Raw genomic sequence first — 20,148 nt, forward strand, 5'->3', positions numbered from 1 at the left:
CAGCAGTACATATATGCCTAACATCCTTTCTTTTAGGATAGGGGAATCAAGGAGAAGTTAGTATTATCAGGGACACTTTTGCAAAATACAAATTGTGCTTAGGTATAGGTATAACTTCGCATAAATGTATTTCAGTGAAATTCTCTTCTGTGGTTTGATAACACTCAATCTTTTTTGTCATATTTTGCGCTTGGCAGGTATGGTTTCCACACTGAACACTGTCAGGCAGCCCTAAGGATTTGTGATGGAGATGTGGGGGCATCACTGGAGCATCTCCTCACCGAATGTTTTTCAGAGACATTTGGAGAGAGGATGAAGGTCCCTGAGGCGGTTTCACACATAAGCTTGGATGAGTGTGTGGAACAGCGACAGGAGGAGGCATTTGCTCTCAAGTCAATCTGTGGAGAAAAATTTATAGAAAGAATTCAGAACCGAGTCTGGACCATTGGATTAGAACTGGAATATTTGACAAGTAAATTCTGCAAATCCAAGCGAAAAGAAAGTACCAGAAATATACAGGAGACCTCGGTTGAAATCTGCAAATTTTACCTCAAAGGAAATTGTAAATTTGGATCAAAGTGCAAATTCAAACATGAAGTGCCCCCAAATCAAATTGTTGGACGAGCAGAAAGAAATGTAGATGATTCTCATCTTAATGCTAATGAAGATGCATCCTTTTTATATGAACTTGAAATTCGGTTTTCTAAAGACCACAAATACCCCTACCAAGCTCCCCTTGTGGCATTTTATTCCATCAATGAGAATCTACCTCTGGCTTGTCGTTTACATATTTCTGAGTTCCTTTATGGCAAGGCCTTGACATTTGCAGAAACTTCAGAACCTGTTGTATATTCTTTGCTGACCCTTTTAGAGGAAGAATCAGAAATAGCCAAATTGCTGACAAATACCCATCATAAGTACAGCGTCCCTCCTGTGAACTTCCTGCCAGTGTCCTCTGGGACCAGAATAAATAATCCTGTCTGCCGTAAACCAGTGATTCCAAGTAATTCTTTTGTTTCAAGTCAAATTCCAGAAGGTATGTAAGGCATTGATCAGGTGGAAGGTGGTTTGGAGGAGGGCATTTGGAATGATGGATTGAAGAAGTCAAATGTTCTAAGAGCTGGCCTAGGATCTCGCAGCTTGTGGCAATGCTAGATCCTTAACCCACTGAGCAAGGCCAGGGATCGAACATGTGTCCTCACAGACATTATGTCGGGTTCTTAAGCCACTGAGCCATGATGGGAACTCCTGAAAGTGTTATATGTAAGTTTATTCTGGGAGTTGAGGGCTAGAAGACCCTTAAAGCATTGTTCCAGAAAATCTGTTTCTTTTAATCCATTTAGCTTCATATCTTTACTTCTAAAACGGTATATGGGATTACTTTCAGATGAGTTTTTAGAGATACTTCTCTTTCTATACCACTCTCCATACCCTCCTGCTTTTGGTACATGAGACCCTCAACATTAATTAGGAAAGGGCTCACTTGATGAATCCCTAAATCCTCAAATAGGGAAATGTTTGTACAAGCCTATGGCTTTCTCCACATCCAGGTTTTCTGTACAAATTCTTACACCACAAGTAACTTCCCCTTTCAGAGTTTACCATGGGATTATCTCTTATTTTTTGCCATCTTTCTTTCAAAGAAACAAGTTTTTATTATATCACAAAAGTTCCTAGGTAAACATCAGTAGGTAGAGAACAGTGAAACACACTGAGATGTGGATGCTGGACAGCTGGCTGGGTTCACTCACTGGCTCTTTGACTTGCTCCCAAATTGCACTTAGTTCTAGCACATGGAATCCAGATGTATTCCTCAAGAAATGACAAACTGTTGTGTCATGGGCTTTTCTTTTATGATAATAGCTTTATTAAGATATAATTTGCATACCATGAAATGCACCCTTTTGAACTATACAATTCTGTGGGTTTCAGTATATTCACAGAGTCGTGCAACCATGGCCACTGTCTAATCTTGGAACATTTTCATCACCCCAAAAAGAAACTGTGTACCTTTAGCAAGTCATTCCTCATTTCCCCCTTCCCCTAACCTCTAAAAACCGTGAGTCTACATTATGTCTCTGTGGATTTGCCTGTTCTGGCCATTTCATGGAAAGGTAATCTTAAAATAAATATGTGGCTTTTTTGATTGGCTTCTTTCTTTTTACCATAATGCTTTCAAGGTTCATCTGTGTTGTTGCATGTATCAGTACTTCATTCCTTTTTATTACTGAACAATATTCCATTATACCGCTTTTTAGTTATTGATTCATCATTTGATAGACATTTAGGTTATTTTGTGTCGTGGAATTTTAGGAACACTTGCAAATATTTGAAACTCTCAGTTAATGTAAAGGGTCTCCTGAATGTAAGGAGTCTACTGGGTGCCGTGATTTTTTTTTTCTTTGCTTTTTAGTGCCACACCTGCAGCAAATGAAAGTTCCCAAGCCAGGAGTCGAATCGGAGCTCTAGCTGCCAGCCTACACCACAGTGACAGCAACATAGATCCAATACATGACTGTGACCTACACCACAGCTTGCAGCAGTGCCAGATCCTTAACCCACTGAGCGAGGCCAGGGATTGAACCCACATCCTCATGGATACTAGTCGGGTTCGTTTCTGCTGAACCACAGTGGGAACTCCACCATGATTTTCTCTTCTTTGTTTTTGATTTGGTTTAACCAAGAGCACTTTCACTAGATTAAAGTTTATTTGAAGATGCATTTTAAGTTCTTTAGCAGTAGTAGTGTTAAAATGAATGAACTTGCCTTATTCAAGCTTTAACTTTTTCTCCATTTTATAAGTCTTTTGTCATTGTTACTTCATTTAGATAGTGACTTTCCCCTTTGCTAAAGAAAGGACTCCATATCAAAAATGTTTCCTTTTATCCCCTTCAAGTTGAAAAAGAATCAGAACCTGAGGAGGAGACAGATGAGGATGAAGGTCCTGCACCAGTTATGGTGGAGAATGAAAGCTATGTCAACCTTAAGAAAAAGATTTCCAAAAGATATGACTGGCAGGCAAAATCAGTACATGCCGAAAATGCTAAAATCTGCAAGCAGTTCCGAATAAAACAGGTAGGGTCTTCTGAGAGAAGGGCTAGCATTGCCTCTCTGATGTCTGCATGAGGGATTAGGAGGTAGGACTCTTTGGCTACCCTCCCAGTAAACTTTCGGTTCTCTTTTACTCTGATTGGTCAGTTTCTGCATGCCACAGCAAACTCAGTTGCATGTTCTAGATAGTTTTCGGAAATCTAATGGCTGATGAAAATGAAACGTGTGTATGCTAGCTATTTTGTGGCTTTGGTACTGTGATAGAAATCTGATAAGTGAAAGGAAAAGCAATACTGGATGTACATTAGAAATATCTGTGTAGAAAAGGAGAAAGATAAGGAAGAACTTGTACACCCCTCAAAGACTCATAAATAACTTCCCCAAGGTTACATAGCTGGTAAGTGGCAACACAGGGATTCAAACTAAATCTATTTCCAAAACAAAGGTGCATTTTAAGTTCTTTAGCAGTAGTAGTGTTAAAATGAATGAACTTGCCTTATTCAAGCTTTAACTTTTTCTTCATTTTATAATTCTTTTGTCATTGTTACTTCATTAGACAGTGACTTTCCCCTTTGCTAAAGAAAGGACTCCATGTCAAAAATGTTTGTACCCCATTCACATGAAGGTTATTTTAAAAGAATTCATAAGTGAACTGTTAGGGCCGAGTTGGATGTAGGATGAAGACAAATTGCTTACCAGTTTGGGGATTGGATTAGATGCTGTATAAGGACCCTTCCAGTTCTAAAGTTCTGTGATGCTGATTTTTGACACGGTATAACAGTATTACATGTATGATACAACACCCTTAGAATGTCAGGTTGAATTTAAAAATCACACCATAAATAATAAGATGGTAGAAACAAAAAATTGCATATTCAGTTTTAACAGTGTTTAGAGGTGGTAAATTTATATGATCAAGTTACTGCAGAAAGTGTATGTGTTAATGTAAATGTTAGTATAAAACTTATTCAAAAATACATCTGTAGTTTTAGTGTACAGTACAATGTTTATATCATTGGCCATTAGATATCAGATTGAAATACATAGATGTGGTGGTTGGCCAGAAAGAACCCTTAGTGAATGCTCTTGCTATTTAGTGATGTTGGTAAAAATCTGATATTATGTAGGACTATGCCAACCTGTATGGTAGCCCCTAGCTACCAATTTAATTAAAGGTAAATTAATTAAAATTTTAAAAAGTTCCTGAGTAGCACTGGCCATATTTCAAGTGATAACAGCACATGTAGCCAGTGGCTGCTATATTGGACAACACAAATATAGAGCATTTCCATCAACACAGAGAGTTCTGTTGAACAGTGCTGGTGTAGAGACTCTTGCCTGAAGAGCTAGGTGGGTGCTAAGCAAGAGAAGTTATTTCTCTTATAAGATCCTTCTATTTATTCGGATGTAGGAAAACCACATAGATTCTACAGCTTATTCTGGCTGATTCTCTGAACAGCCTTCTGACTAAAGTTGCCAGCATCCAGCTCCAATAAATGTGCGATTTCTGTCCCTAGACAAATTGCAGAAGAGCAGAAAGGATAGGTCTAACTATGGGATTCCACATTACAGCTTTGTGGAAGGTGATTCAAAGTAACCCATCTGATGTCTGTATCTTTTATTTTATTAGGCTTCCAGACAGTTCCAGTCAATTCTGCAGGAAAGACAATCACTCCCTGCTTGGGAAGAAAGAGAAAACATTCTTAAATTGTTGAGCAAGCACCAAGTGCTTGTTGTAAGTGGTATGACTGGGTAAGAATGCAATTTATTCATAATGTAGCTTTCATTTATAAATATGGTATGTGCCCTGGTTACCATAACCAGTTCTACTTTTAAAAACCAGTAGTTGGTATTATTTATGCTTTTTCCTGTCAAATATTAAATAATATTTCACAGAGGCGAATAATGTGGTGACTGTAGCCAGTAGAACCAAATTACAAAAAACAAACAAATCTCAGAAGTTTAGGAATTTATGGACATTGTACAACTATGCCTTGAGACAACATTAAGGCAAAAGGCCTAGCTGCAGGCTTTTAACAAGGCCCACTTTAAATTTTAAAGGATTGGTGTTTCCTCTGTGGTGCAGGGGGTAATGATCCAACTTGTTTCTGTGGAATTGCCAGTTTGATCCCCAGCCCAGCATAGTGCGTTAAGCATCCCGCGTTGCTGCAGCTGCAGTAGGTCGCAGCTGTGGCTCAGATTCAGTCCTTGGCCTGGGAACTTCCCTATGCTGTGGGGGCAGCTGAAAAAGAGAAAAAAAAATTTTAAAGGTTAGTTCCACAACATTTAGCTTGAAACTTTTCATCTTCTAAATTTATTCTGATTTCCATAAAGCTTTTGTTTAAGAACAACTTACAGTACATAATTTTTTTCTGTTTCATGCTCTCTGTATGTTATCCTAACCTGTTTAGCAGGGACAAGTTGCGGACTTAATTAGTTCTATATTTAAGAGTCTTCAATTTAATAATTATATTTGTGTCCGGCTTCATAGGTATAGTGGTAACTTTGTATCTTCCAGCTTCTTATCTTTTTTTTTTTTTTTTTTAAGCTTGTTAGGGCCGCACCTGTGGCATATGAAAGTTTCCAGGCTGGAAGTTGAATTGGAGCTAGAGCTACAGCTGCTGGCCTTTGCCATAGCCACAGCAACTCGGGACCCGAGCTGCATCTGCGACCTACACCGCAGCTCACAACACCACCAGATCCCTGACCCACTGATCAAGGCCAGGAATCAAACTTGCATCTTCATAGATGTTAGTTGGATTTGTTTCCACTGCACCATAATGGGAAGTCCCCAGCTTCTTATTTATTTATTTATTGTCTTTTGTCTTTTTAGGGCTGCACTTGAGGCATATGGAGGTTCCCAGAGCTGTTGCTGCTGGCCTATGCCACAGCCACAGCAATGCCAGATCTGAGCTGTATCTGCGACCTACACCTTAGCTCCTGGCAACGCCAGATTCTTAACCCACTGAGCAAGGCCAGGGATCAAACCTACAACCTCATGGTTCCTAGTTGGATTCCACTGCACCACGACGGGGACTCCTTTTTTTTTTTAAGCTTCTTATCTTTTTAACCTCAGTCCAATTATAACCAAAACAATGCCACATCGAAGGGAAAAATATTAAGTATTTTAATAATCATAAAATAATATTCTTATTTCTTTATGTAGAGTTCACATTCCTAGAAGCATTTATAGACCTTAACCTAATGTTAATACAGTTTTGCAGATGATAATAAACTATTATTTGATTGCCCTGTTAATCTGCAAATTCCTTGGAGTAATCAGCTGTAGGTCAAAGTCATTAGGTTGGTTTAGAAGATAGATAAAGCTGAACAACTTTGATTCTAATTAGCCTTCTCATTTTCCTCATTGCATACAACTGCTTCTTTAGTTAACTAGCACTTAAAAACTCTTATTTTAGGACTTATTTGTTTTCACATACAGATGTGGGAAAACCACACAGATTCCACAGTTTATTCTGGATGATTCTCTGAATGGGCCACCTGAGAAGGTGGCTAACATCGTCTGTACCCAACCCCGACGAATCTCTGCCATCTCTGTTGCCGAACGTGTGGCTAAAGAAAGAGCAGAAAGAGTGGGTCTGACAGTGGGATACCAGATCCGGTTAGAAAGTGTCAAGGTTTGTATGTTCTGCTTACCTCTCGCTGACAGACATTTATAGTTTTCAAGAATAAAGAGCCTTTGGGATCTGGAAAGTCATAGGCAAGTTGGGATGTATACTTCAGTAGGGCTGAAGTCCTTTCAGAAATACGTTGGTTTTCAGAGTTCCCATCATGGCTCAGTGGTTAATGAATCCAACTAGGAACCATGAGGTCGCAGGTTTGAGCCCTGGCCTTGCTCAGTGGGTTAATGATCCGGCGTTGCCGTGAGCTGTGGTGTAGGTTGCAGACGTGGCTTGGATCCCGCGTTGCTGTGGCTCTGGCGTAGGCTGGTGGCTACAGCTCCGATTTGACCCTTAGCCTGGGAACCTCCATGTGTTGCGGGAGCGGCCCTAGAAAAGGCAGAAAGACAAGAAAAAAGAAAAAAAAGAAAATTTGTTGGCTTAAACTCTTTATTTGGGTATACTTAATATCCTCTATAAAGAACTTTTATTCTTTATTGGCAGAAGTATTCTAGCAAGTGCTGCTTTGTTCTTAAACCTGGGACTTAAACCAAATAAGGAACAACCAAATTCAAAATTGATTTCATCACTCACTGTTGTTTTTATGATTTATAATAATTTTTGAATACTTTTTTTTTCTTTTTAGGGTTGTACTCGCAGCATGTGGAAGTTCTCAGGCTAGGGGTTGAATTGGAGCTGCAGCTGCTGGCCTACACCACAGCTCGCAGCAATGCCAGATCCTTAACCCACACTGAGTGAGGCCAGGGATCGAACCCGCATCCTCATGGATACTAGTCAGGTTTGTTTCCACTGAGCCACAACGGGAACTCCCTGAATCCTTTTTTGGGTCTTAAAATTTCGATGTGAAGTAGAAAAGCTTTTGTTGTTATTGCTAGAAAGAAACTATGCATTTAGTGTCTAGGTTTATATTAAGTGGAACTGCTAGTGTTTTTAATATTCTTTATCCCTACTTATTAAAAATGACTTTACCAGGAAAGTGTTTCCTTTTTTCAAGAATTTCATGAAAGCTTTCTTTTTACGTGAAAGTCCTCAGCCACCAGACTGTTATACTGCACTACGGGAGTGCTGCTAAGAAGACTGGAGGGAGACACAGCTCTCCAAGGAGTCACCCATATCATTGTTGACGAAGTTCATGAGAGGACAGAAGAAAGGTAAAACAGATTTTCTGAATGAACAATCACACATAAAATGAAGATGTGGCTGAAAGAATTTTATTCTGCTTCCAATTTAATTCCTTTGAGCTGGTAATGGTAATTGCCACAGAGAGGACTTAATTAAGTTAGAGAAGAGGAACTGCTTGCCTGATTCCAGGGTCTGTGACGCTAAAAATGCCAGGAAAGCGCATGCTCGTCACTGAAAGAGTCATCCTATTAGATGGACATCATCTTACAGGAGACACTTACCTTCCTGGCCTCCATGCTGAGCTGGGCACTGTACTTACCAGGAATAACAGATGTAATTCATGCTCTAGCTGATGGATTGGTAAATGTGTACTTCCTTCTCTGGTCCTTTGGTCAGTTATTCAGTCCTATCTTTCATTCGTGTATTTATTGAGCCTATATTAAGTGCCAAGTGGCCTGTTAATTGCTGAGGATACTATAGTAAACAAACATGGTTCCCCTTTATCTCTTATGGTTTGGTAGGAAAAACAAATAATGAACAGGTAAACAAGCACATACTACAAATTGGAATAAGTACCATAACAGAATAAATACAATGCTTTGTTTGGGGAACCAAGATCAGTAAAAAATATACATAAAAGATTTAATATAAAAAAATTATAGGTGTATTTGTTTCAAATGTTTAATAAACTTTCTGATCATAGAGATAACATTATTCTAACACATTTAGACAATACTAAAGAAATGTCAAGAAGAAGAATTTTGTCCCCTGTAAAATTGCTAATTACATGTTACAATTTGGTCTGTTTTCTTCTGGGGGTATATTGGGAGTTCAGGGAGAAATGTGGTAAAAAGATGTATCTCCAGAAACACTCTTAGGATTATATAGTTTTGTGTGCTGCTTTGCTGCCTTTTTTTTTTTTTTTTTTTTTTTTAATCCTTTTTTAAGGCCACACCTGCGGCATATGGAAGTTCCCAGGCTAGGGGTTGAATCAAAGCTGCAGCTGCTGGCCTGTGCCACAGCCATAGCAATGCCAGGTCTGAGCCACATATGGAACCTACACCACAGCTCATGGCAGTGCCAGGTCCTTAATCTACTGAGCAAGGCCAGGGATTGAACTCAGAGCCTCATGGATACTATTCAGGTTCTTAACCCACTGAGCCACAGTGGGAATTCCTGTGTGCTGCTTTTGATCTAATAGTTAACATGATAGCATGAACTGTCTTTGAAATTATTACTAATAATTAGATGAGGAAATTCTAAAGTATGGATGTACCATAAATTACTTAAGCACTTGCCTGTTATTTTATTTTCCTTTTCCCTAAAAAACAAAATAGTCATAAATGTAATTAAATTAGCTCATTAAAGAAAACTAGTACAAGAATATGCTCTCATTAAAAATTCAAATAATACTGGAGTTCCTGTCGTGGCGCAGTGGAAATGAATCCAACTAGGAACCAGGAGGTTGAGGGTTTGATCCCTGGCCTCGCTCAGTGAGTTAAGGATCCGGCATTGCTGTGAGCTGCGGTGAAGGTTGCAGATGTGTCTCAGATCTGATGTTGCTGTGACTGTGGCGTAGGCCAGCAGCCGTAGCTCCAATTCAACCCCTAGACTGAGAACCTCCATATGCCGCAGTTGCAGCCCTAAAAAAAAATAAAAATAAAAAATACTTTTAAAAAATAAAAATAAAAATTCAAATAGTACTGGAGTTTCTGCCACGTCACAGTGGTAACATCCCAGCTAGCATCCATGAGGACATGGGTTCAATCCCTGGCCTTGCTCAGTGGTTTAAGAATCCAGTGTTGCCATGAGCTGTGGTGTAGGGCACAGACATGGCTTGGATCCCACAGTGTTGCTGTGGCTATGGCATAGGCTGGCAGCTACAGCTACAATTTGACCCCTAGCCTAGGAACTTCCATATGCCAAAAAAAAAAAAAAAAATTCAGGTAATATAGATACAGTGAAAGTCCCTTGTAACATTCCCAAACCATTCCCAGTCCCTTCCCCACAAATAACTACAGTGATCAGACTGGTGATATGTCTTGTACATTGACAAATGTGTTTACTTTGTTAGAAATAGGTACATTTAGAGTTCCCTAGTGCCTCAGCAGGTTAAGGATCTGGCGTTGTTACTGCTATGGCATAGTTTGATCCCTGGCCCAGGAACTTCCACATGCTGCAGACACAACCCCACCCCCTCAAAAAAGAAAGAGGTACTTTTACCTCCTGAACTTTTTCCTTATACAAATTACATGTTCATTTAGTAAATCAACAAATCATTATTGACCACCTACTATGTCCCAGGGTCTAGATACTGAAGTATTACCTGATAGAACAAAATAACCAAAATCCCTGTCCTCATAGAGCTTAGATTCTCGTGAAAGAGCCAACAACAAGCAAGATAAGGGAGTAAAAAATAAATGTTTGTTAAGTGCTAAGGAGAGAAAGGGTAATATGAAATGCATGGAAGGCAAGCATTTGAAATTTTAAACACAGTGGCCAGGGATGGCCTAACTAACTGAAAAGGTATATTTTGAGTAAAGACTCAAAGAGAGCGAGTGAGCTATGTCTGTGAATGTCCAGGAGAAGCCCTTTCTAGGCAGATTAATAATATGTGCAAGGGACCTGAGGTCCATGTCTCAAGGATGGCGATGAGGACAGTGTGGCTGGAGCCAAGTGACTGGGGGTGGTGGTGAGCAAAACGAAATGGGTCGTGGGGGTGAGGTCATGTCACATAGGACCTTGTTAGTGAGGACTTTGGTAGGAATCACTGAAGAATTCTGAGCAAGAGTAGTGCAATCAAATTCACATTTGAACCGGATTATTGGTCTGCTGTACTGAAAACGGATTTCAGGGGAGCAAGGCCTGGAACAGGGAGACCAGTGAGAACATCGCTGTTCTGTAGTACGTATTCTACAGCTCAGGTTTTGTTCACTGGCAGCATATCTTGGAGATGTTTTCATGTCTGTATCTAGATTTATTCCTTTTTTCTGCCTAACTGTTATTCCTTGGAATGGATGATGTTGTTATAATGAACCATTTCTTGGTTGATAAACATTTAGGTAGTTTCCATTGATTTAGTATTAACAAACGATACTATAATGAAAATCATCATATATGCCTCTTCGTGTATGCACATATCAAGAAGTGGAATTACCAAATGTGATGGTAAACTCTGTTGGCATTTTGATTGTTATTACACTAAATTTAGTTTATTTTGGACTTCCCATTGTGGCATAGCGGAAATGAATCCGACTAGGAACCATGAGGTTGCGGGTTCGATCCCTGGCCCTGCTCAGCAGGTCAAGGATCTGGCATTGCGGTGAGCTGTGGTGTAGGTCACAGACACATCTTGGATCCCACATTGCTGTGGCTGTGGCATAGGCCGGCGGCTACAACTCAGATTAGACCCCTAGCCTGGGAACCTCCATGTGCCACTAGTGTGGTCCTAAAAAAAAAAAAAAGACAAAAAAAAATTTAGTTTATTTGGCAGGAAATTGATATCTTCATAACATTCACATCTGGGAACATAACACATCTTTCCATGAGTGTTATAAATTTTTTCACATAGGTCTTAGACTTGCTTGAAATATGTCAAAAGTTATTAAGTTTCATGTTTTGAATTTATTTGATCCTCAGGTATTTCTTTTATTTCCTCTAGTGACTTCTTGCTGCTAGTTTTGAAAGACATTTTGTTGCAGAGACCAACTCTTCAAGTTATTCTGATGAGTGCAACTTTAAACGCCGAGCTCTTTTCAGAATATTTTAATTCCTGCCCAGTTATCACTATACCAGGTGATTAAAATGCATCATTAAATATGTATTGTCCTTTAAGCAAATATAATTATTTTAAAGTTCATTTGAGATATAAATGCAAAGGTATTTACATGTCTTTCTGGAGAAAATGATTAGATTATAACAAATAAAATCATAACCAGATAATAAAATTAATAAAGAGGTAATATTATATTCATTTACTGGGATGTTTTAATATATATGCTTTTTTAAAAGTCTAGGTTGTTAGGATTTCTGGTATTCCCTTGTGTTTAACATCAGAATACATCAGAATATGAGTTTATAATAGTAATCTATCATAAAGAGAGAAGTTGTGTCTTTGTATAGTTATATGTATAGTTATATCTGTTCATTGCTAGATTCTGCTAAATTTCTGGGTATTAGTCCACTCTGGGTGTAAGTGAAGCTGAATATTCCGTGTCTTCTTTTGTTACTTGAAGTTTCACTGTGGGATTAATTTATCACTTTGGGCTTTGGTTTAACCTTTTGTAACTGATTGCTAAAGGAACAATTTGGAGAAGTTATCACTGTGATGCAGCGGGTTAAGGATCCAGGCTTGGGTCACTGCTGGGATGTGGATTCAATTCCTGGCCTAGCATAGTGGGTTAAGGATCTGGTGTTGCCATAGCTGTGGTATAGGTTGCGCCTGCGGCTCAGATTTGATCCCTAGCCTGGGAACTTTCAGATGCTGTGGGTGCAGCCAAAACAATAAATAAAGGGACAATTTGGAAACACTGACTGATGAATAAAAGTACCATTTGTTCTTATTATAGAGCTTATTGACAATAGATTTCAGGAAGAAATTGTATGCTTGACTAGAATACAATTGTTGATGTTTTAAAGGTTCCCTGTGAGGGGGTGGGGTGGAAAAGGTATAACAGATTTTTTTGTTGTTTTTTTTGCTTTATAGGGCTGTACCCGCGGCATATGAAGATTCCCAGGCTAGGGGTCCAGTTGGAGCTGTAGCCGCTGGCCTATGCCAGAGCCACAGTAACGTGGGATCCAAGCTGCATCTGTGACCTACACCACAGCTCATGGCAACACTGGACCCCTAACCCACTGAGCAAGGCCAGGGACCAAATCTGAAACTTCATGGTTCCTAGTCAGATTCGCTAACCACTGAGCCATGACGGGAACTCCTCCCAGATTTTTTTTTTTTTTTGGCTTTTGTTTTTTTTGTTGTTGTTGTTGCTATTTCTTGGGCCGCTCCCGCGGCATATGGAGGTTCCCAGGCTAGGGGTCTAATCGGAGCTGTAGCCACCGGCCTACGCCAGAGCCACAGCAACGCGGGATCCAAGCCGCGTCTGCAACCTACACCACAGCTCACGGCAACGCCGGATCGTTAACCCACTGAGCAAGGGCAGGGACCGAACCCGCAACCTCATGGTTCCTAGTCGGATTCGTTAACCACTGCACCACGACGGGAACTCCCCAGATTTTTTTTTTTTAAAAGAGGTTAAAGGAGTTCCCAATGAGGCCCAGGAAAAATGAATCCGACTAGTAACTGTGAGATTGTGGGTTCAATCCCTGGCCTTGCTCAGTGGGTTAAGGATCCGGCATTGCTGTGAGCTGTGGTGTAGGTCACAGATGCAGCTCAGATCCTGTGTGGCTGTGGCTGTGGTGTAGGCCAGCAGCTGTAGCCCCGATTGGACCCCTAGCCTGGGAACCTCCATATGCTGCAGGTCAGCCCTAAAAAGCAAAAAAAAAAAAAAAAAAGGTTAAAAAAAGTCTTATTAGCAAATGATCGTCCAGCTATAGTTTTCTGTTTTATTTACTAACCTGAATCTATCCCTTCAAATTTCTATCATCAAAAGCTTTTTTTGGATACTTTTAAGACCGCAGAATAAATAGTACCTTTTTGTGCTAAGCTTTGTTTTAAGAGAATTTTACATACACAAACAATCTCAAGATGAACAGGTATTCTGAGACTTTTCAGTTTTATTTTCTTGTTTTTCTAGGTCGTACATTTCCTGTTGATCAATATTTTCTGGAAGATGCAATTGCTGTGACAAGGTAAAGAAGGCATTAATTAAGGTTTGGTAGAAATCCTTAAAAACAGAATTATTATTTTATCTTATGTGCCTGGACACTAATAACCATATTAGTTTTCTATCTAATTTTTTTTTTTTTTAGGGCCGCACCCAAGGCATATGGAAGTTCCCAGGCTAGGGGTCAAATCAGAGCTGCAGTTACCAGTCTACACCACAGCCACAGCAACTCCAGATCCAAGTCATGTCTGTAACCTACACCACAGCTCATGGCAACATTGGATCCTTAACCCACTGAGCAAGGCCAGTGCTCGAACCTGCATCCTCATGAATACTATTCAGATTCGTTTCTGCTGAGCCATGACCAGAACTCCAGCCACAATGGGAACTCCTCTAATTTTTCTATATGGACATTTTGTTTTCCCCTTTCAGTGAATATTTATTATATAAATTATCTAATTTCACAGGCTATGTTATATTTTAAGAGTAATGACTCTGGAACTCCTGCTCTAAACTTTGGGTGATAACGATGTATGGATGTCAGTTCATCAGTTGTATGTGCCTGGCATATAGCAAATGCTTTATATATGTTAGCTATTATTATCATTATTCTACCTTCAAAGAGTTTGTAGTTTATATGAGTGTTAAGATGTCTGTATACGTTCAGTATTGGGTAGGAAATAGTAATGTCTATTGGATACCAAGAGATTTTCTCCCCTTCGAAAGCTCTTCTTCCTCTTCCTATGCTTTGACCTTGAAGATTCCTCAAGGCTTTGTCTTTGTTTCATCTCACTGTTAAACTCTGCCGTGGCTCTCTCAGACTTATATGATTTCAGCTGTCACCTCTGTGCTGGGAACACTCAGATCAGCATCTCCATTCCTGACCGCTGAGCTCCAGAATGAAAACACCTTTGATGTCTCACATGTTAAACTCAACCAGAATTATTTTCCTTCTCACTGCTTCTTCCATTCCTAATAAGCCCCCTTCTAATTCTCTATTTATTTAATGATACAATATTCTCAAGCTGAAAACCCCAAAACAGTGGCTCTCAAACTTTAGTGTGCAGTAAGCATACTTAGGGAGCATGTTAAAATTATTGTTTTATGGGTCCTGTCCCACTTACGTGGAATATGAATCTGGAGAAATCATCTTTCAGCTAGTTTGCTCATCTTTTTTCTCTCAATTTTCCAAACTGACTGCCTCCAGAATTATTTTTAAACAGAACCAAAAGCATTCCAGTGCACTCTCCACCAACAATCCTGGTCTGGTGGAAGAATAGCACATGAATTGGGCAGAAACAGAGCAATATTCTGCTGAATGAGCATGTAAAATAGGTGACTATTTTCATTCCTTCCCAGCAGACCCACATCCACACACACATTCCTTCGTCTCCCTTCCCCAGGTACGTGTTACAGGATGGGAGCCTGTACGCGCGCTCCACGAAGCAGATGTCCAAGGAAAAGCTCAGGGCGAGGCGCAACCGAACCGCCTTTGAGGAGGTGGAGGAGGACCTGAGGCTCTCCCTGCACCTTCAGGATCAGGACTCTGTCAAAGACGCGCTGCCTGATCAGCAGTTAGATTTTAAGCAGCTCCTGGCCCGCTATAAAGGTAACCTGCTTCCTGGGGGAATATCACAGTTATGACAAAGATAACTAGCTTTTCTCCCATCATGATCCAGAAGAGGAAAAATGTGGCTCTTAAAGTTAATGTGTCTTTAATTCATCAGAACAATCTTAGAAAAAAATAACAGTTCCAACATATTTTAGACTGAAAGTATTATTATATTTATCAGTGGTTTTTTTTCTGATTATAAAAGAAATGTGTTCATTATAGAAAAATTGAGAGGTAGTAAAATATAAAGTATATTCTTGAGTATTTTATAAGTTTGTATTTCAGTATTACAAGTTTGTAAGACTACCATGAACTCTCATATATCCTTTACGCTGATTTACAAATTTTTAAAAAATGTTTTATTAAAATATAGTTGATTAAGTGTTCCTTCAACTTCTGCTATATAGCACAGTGACCCAACCATGTATGTGTGTGTGTATACACACACACACACACATACACACACACATTTGGGGGGGGACTTTTGTCTTTTTAGGGCCACACCCTCGGCATATGGAAGTTTCCAGGCTAGGGGTCAAATCAGAACCGTAGCTGCTGGCCTACACCACAGCCACAGCAACACAGGATCCAAGCTGCATCTGTGACCTACACCACAGGCCATGGCAACACTGGATTCTTAACCCACTGCTCGATGCCTGGGATCAAACCCGAGCCTCATGGGTACTAGTTGGGTTCGTTAACCACAAACCACGATGGGAAATCCTCTTTTTTTTTCATACTCTCCTTCATATTGTTCTAACCTAAGAGACTGTGCAGAGTTGCCTGTGTTGTAACAGTAGGACCCCATTATCCATACCTTCTGTGCCCACTTTCTGGAGAGTTTTTATCAGAAATGGGTTTTAAATTTTGTCAAAAGCTTTTTCTGCATCTATTGAGATGATCGTATGGTTTTTATTTTTCAGTTTGTTGATGTGGTGTATCGCATGATAGATTTCCAGATATTGAAGAATTCTTGCATCCCTGGGATAAATCCCACTTAGTCATGGTGTATGATCTTTTTTTTTTTTTTTTCAGTTTTTTTAATTTTTTTATTTTTTTATTTTCCCACTGTACAGCAAGGGGATCAAGTTATCCTTACATATATACATTACAATTACATTTTTTTCCTCACCCTTTGTTCTGTTGCAACATGAGTATCTAGACAAAGTTCTCAATGCTATTCAGCAGGATCTCCTTGTAAATCTATTCTAAGTTGTGTCTGATAAGCCCAAGCTCCCGATCCCTCCCACTCCCTCCCCCTCCCATCAGGCAGCCACAAGTCTCTTCTCCAAGTCCATGATTTTCTTTTCTGAGGAGATGTTCATTTGTGCTGGATATTAGATTCCAGTTATAAGTGATATCATATGGTATTTATCTTTGTCTTTCTGGCTCATTTCACTCAGTATGAGGTTCTCTAGTTCCATCCATGTTGCTGCAAATGGCATTATGTCATTCTTTTTTATGGCTGAGTAGTATTCCATTGTGTATATATACCACACCTTCTGAATCCAATCATCTGTCGATGGACATTTGGGTTGTTTCCATGTCCTGGCTATTGTGAATAGTGCCGCAATGAACATGCGGGTGCACATGTCTCTTTTAAGTAGAGTTTTGTCCGGATGGATGCCCAAGAGTGGGATTGCAGGGTCATATGGAAGTTCTATGTATAGATTTCTAAGGTATCTCCAAACTGTTCTCCATAGTGGCTGTACCAGTTTACATTCCCACCAGCAGTGCAGGAGGGTTCCCTTTTCTCCACAGCCCCTCCAGCACTTGTTATTTGTGGATTTATTAATGATGGCCATTCTGACTGGTGTGAGGTGGTATCTCATGGTAGTTTTGATTTGCATTTCTCTTATAACCAGCGATGTTGAGCATTTTTTCATGTGTTTGTTGGCCATCTGTATCTCTTCTTTGGAGGAATGTCTATTCAGGTCTTTTGCCCATTTTCCCATTGATTGATTGGCGTTTTTGCTGTTGGGTTGTATAAGTTGTTTATATATTCTAGAGATAAAGCCCTTGTCCGTTGCATCATTTGACACTATTTTCTCCCATTCTGTAAGTTGTCTTTTTGTTTTCTTTTGGGTTTCCTTTGCTGTGCAAAAGCTTTTCAGTTGGATGAGGTCCCATGGGTTTATTTTTGCTCTAATTTCGATTGCTTTGGGAGACTGACCTGAGAAAATATTCATGATGTTGATGTCAGAGAGTGTTTTGCCTATGTTTTCTTCTAGGAGTTTGATGGTGTCCTGTCATATATTTAAGTCTTTCAGCCATTTGGAGTTTATTTTTGTGCATGGTGTGAGGGTGTGTTCTAGTTTCATTGCTTTGCATGCAGCTGTCCAGGTTTCCCAGCAATGCTTGCTGAATAGACTTTCTTTTTCCCATTTGATGTTCTTGTCAAAGATTAATTGACCATAGGTGTCAGGGTTTATTTCCGGGTTCTCTATTCTGTTCCATTGGTCTGTCTGTCTGTTTTGATACCAGTACCACACTGTTTTGATGACTGTGGCTTTGTAGTATTTCTTGAAGTCTGGGAGAGGTATGCCTCCTGCTTGGTTTTTGTTTTCATCAGGATTGCTTTGGCGATTCTGGGTCTTTTGTGGTTCCATATAAATGTTTGGATTGTTTGTTCTAGTTCTGTGAAAAATGTCCTGGGTCATTTGATAGGGATTGCATTGAATGTGTAGATTGCTTTGGGTAGTATGGCCATTTTTACAATATTGGTTTTCCCAATCCAGGAACATGGAATATCTTTCCATTTCTTTACATCTTCTTTGATTTCTTTGATTAAAGTTTTATAGTTCTCGGCATATAGGTCCTTTACCTCCTTGGTCAGGTGTATTCCGAGGTATTTGATTTTGTGAGGTGCAATTTTAAAAGGTATCGTATTTTTGTATTCCTTTTCTAATATTTCATTGCTGGTATACAGAAATGCAACTGACTTCTGAATGTTAATTTTATATCCTGCTCCTTTGCTGAACCTAGTAATCAGTTCAAGTAGTTTTGGGGTTGAGTCCTTAGGGTTTTCTATGTATAGTATCATGTCATCTGCATACAGTGACAGTTTTCTCTCTTCTCTTCCTATATGGATGCCTTTTATTTCTCTTGTTTGTCTAATTGCTGTGGCTAGGACTTCCAAAACGATGTTGAAGAGCAGTGGTGAGAGTGGGCATCCCTGTCTTGTTCCAGATTTGAGTGAGAAGGCTTTCAGTTATTCCCCATTGAGGATTATATTTGCTGTGGGTTTATCATAAATGGCTTTGATTATATTCAGGAATGTTCCCTCTATACCCACTTTGGTGAGGGTCTTGATCATGAATGGATGTTGGACTTTGTCAAATGCTTTTTCTGCGTCTATTGAGATGATCATATGATTTTTGACTTTTTTTTGGTTAATGTGGTGTATGATGCTGATTGATTTGCATATGTTGAACCATCCTTGTGAACCTGGGATGAACCCTACCTGGTCATGGTGTATAATTTTTTTGATATGTTGTTGGATTCGGTTGGCTAAGATTTTGTTGAGAATTTTTGCATCTATATTCATCAATGATACTGGGCGATAGTTTTCTTTTTTGGTGGTATCTCTGTCTGGTTTTGGAATGAGGGTGATGGTGGCATCATAGAATGTCTTTGGGAGTATTCCTTCTTCTTCAACCTTTTGAAAGAGTTTAAGGAGGATGGGCACCAGTTCCTCTTTATATGTTTGATAGAATTCACCTGTGAAGCCATTTGGTCCTGGACTTTTATTTGTAGGGAGTGATTTTATGACCTCTTCAATTTCATTTCTAGCGATCGGTCTGTTCAGTTGGTCTGTTTCTTCTTGATTCAGTTTTGGCAGGCTGTAAGATTCTAGAAAATTGTCCATTTCTTCCAGATTGTCAAACTTGTTGCCGTATAGTTGTTCATAGTATTCTCTTATGATTTTTCGTATTTCTGCTGTGTCCGTTGTGATTTCTCCCTTTTCATTTATAATTTTGGTTATTTGGGTTCTTTCTCTCCTCTTTTTAGTGAGTCTGTCCAGGGGTTTGTCAATTTTGTTCACCTTTTCAAAGAACCAGCTCTTGGTTTTATTAATTTTCTCTATTGTTTTTTGAGTCTCTATTTTATTGATTTCTTCTTTGATCTTTATAATTTCCTTCCTTCTGCTGACTTTAGGCCTTTTTTGTTCTTCTTTTTCTAATTCATTTAGGTGGAGGGTTAAGTTGTCCATTTGGGATCTTTCTTCTTTTTTGAGAAAGGCCTGTATTGCAGTAAATTTCCCTCTGAGCACTGCTTTCGCAGCATCCCATAGATTTTGAGAGGTTGTGTCTTCATTATCATTTGTTTCAAGGTAGTTTTTAATTTCCTTCTTGATTTCCTCATGGACCCATTGGTTTTTTAGTAGCATGTTGTTTAGTCTCCATGCAGTAGGTTTTTTCTCTTTCCTTTTCCCATGGTTGATTTCTAATTTCATGGCATTGTGGTCAGAGAAGATACTTGAGATAATTTCTATGCTCCTAAATTTATTGAGGTTAGCTTTGTGTCCCAATATGTGGCCGATTCTTGAGAATGTTTCATGAGCATTTGAGAAGAATGTGTATTCTGCTTTTTTTGGATGTAGTGTCCTGAAGATATCAATGAAGTCTAACTTTTCTATTGTTTCCTTTAGGATCTCTGTTGCTTTATTGGTTTTCTGTCTAGAGGATCTGTCCATTGATGTGAGGGGGGTATTAAGGTCTCCTACTATGATTGTATTCTCATCAGTATCTCCCTTTATGTCTGTTAATATTTGATGTATATATCTGGGTGCTCCTATATTTGGGGCATATATGTTGACGATAGTAACATCCTCTCCTTGGACGGATCCCTTAATCATTAAGTAGTGTCCTTATTTGTCTTTCTTTATGTCTTTTGTTTTAAAGTCTATTTTGTCTGATATGAGTGTTGTGACTCCTGC

General features: G+C 39.3%; 1 protein-coding gene across 4 annotated transcripts in view; it reads left to right on the forward strand.

Annotated features, from left to right (window-relative positions):
• The window catches only part of DHX57 (DExH-box helicase 57), a 72,325-nt gene that overhangs the window by 16,277 nt on the left and 35,900 nt on the right, over nt 1-20,148 (forward strand). For all 4 annotated transcript variants that reach the window (XM_047782240.1, XM_047782242.1, XM_047782239.1 and 1 more), the window contains 8 exons: nt 198-1,036; nt 2,897-3,075; nt 4,682-4,803; nt 6,494-6,689; nt 7,719-7,843; nt 11,476-11,609; nt 13,568-13,622; nt 15,001-15,206. In XM_047782240.1, coding sequence (XP_047638196.1) covers nt 198-1,036; nt 2,897-3,075; nt 4,682-4,803; nt 6,494-6,689; nt 7,719-7,843; nt 11,476-11,609; nt 13,568-13,622; nt 15,001-15,206 — 1,856 coding nt within the window. The remainder of the gene's footprint in view (nt 1-197; nt 1,037-2,896; nt 3,076-4,681; nt 4,804-6,493; nt 6,690-7,718; nt 7,844-11,475; nt 11,610-13,567; nt 13,623-15,000; nt 15,207-20,148) is intronic.

Source organism: Phacochoerus africanus, chromosome 5 (assembly GCF_016906955.1).
Source record: "Phacochoerus africanus isolate WHEZ1 chromosome 5, ROS_Pafr_v1, whole genome shotgun sequence".
In the NCBI taxonomy this organism is placed as follows: domain Eukaryota; kingdom Metazoa; phylum Chordata; class Mammalia; order Artiodactyla; family Suidae; genus Phacochoerus; species Phacochoerus africanus.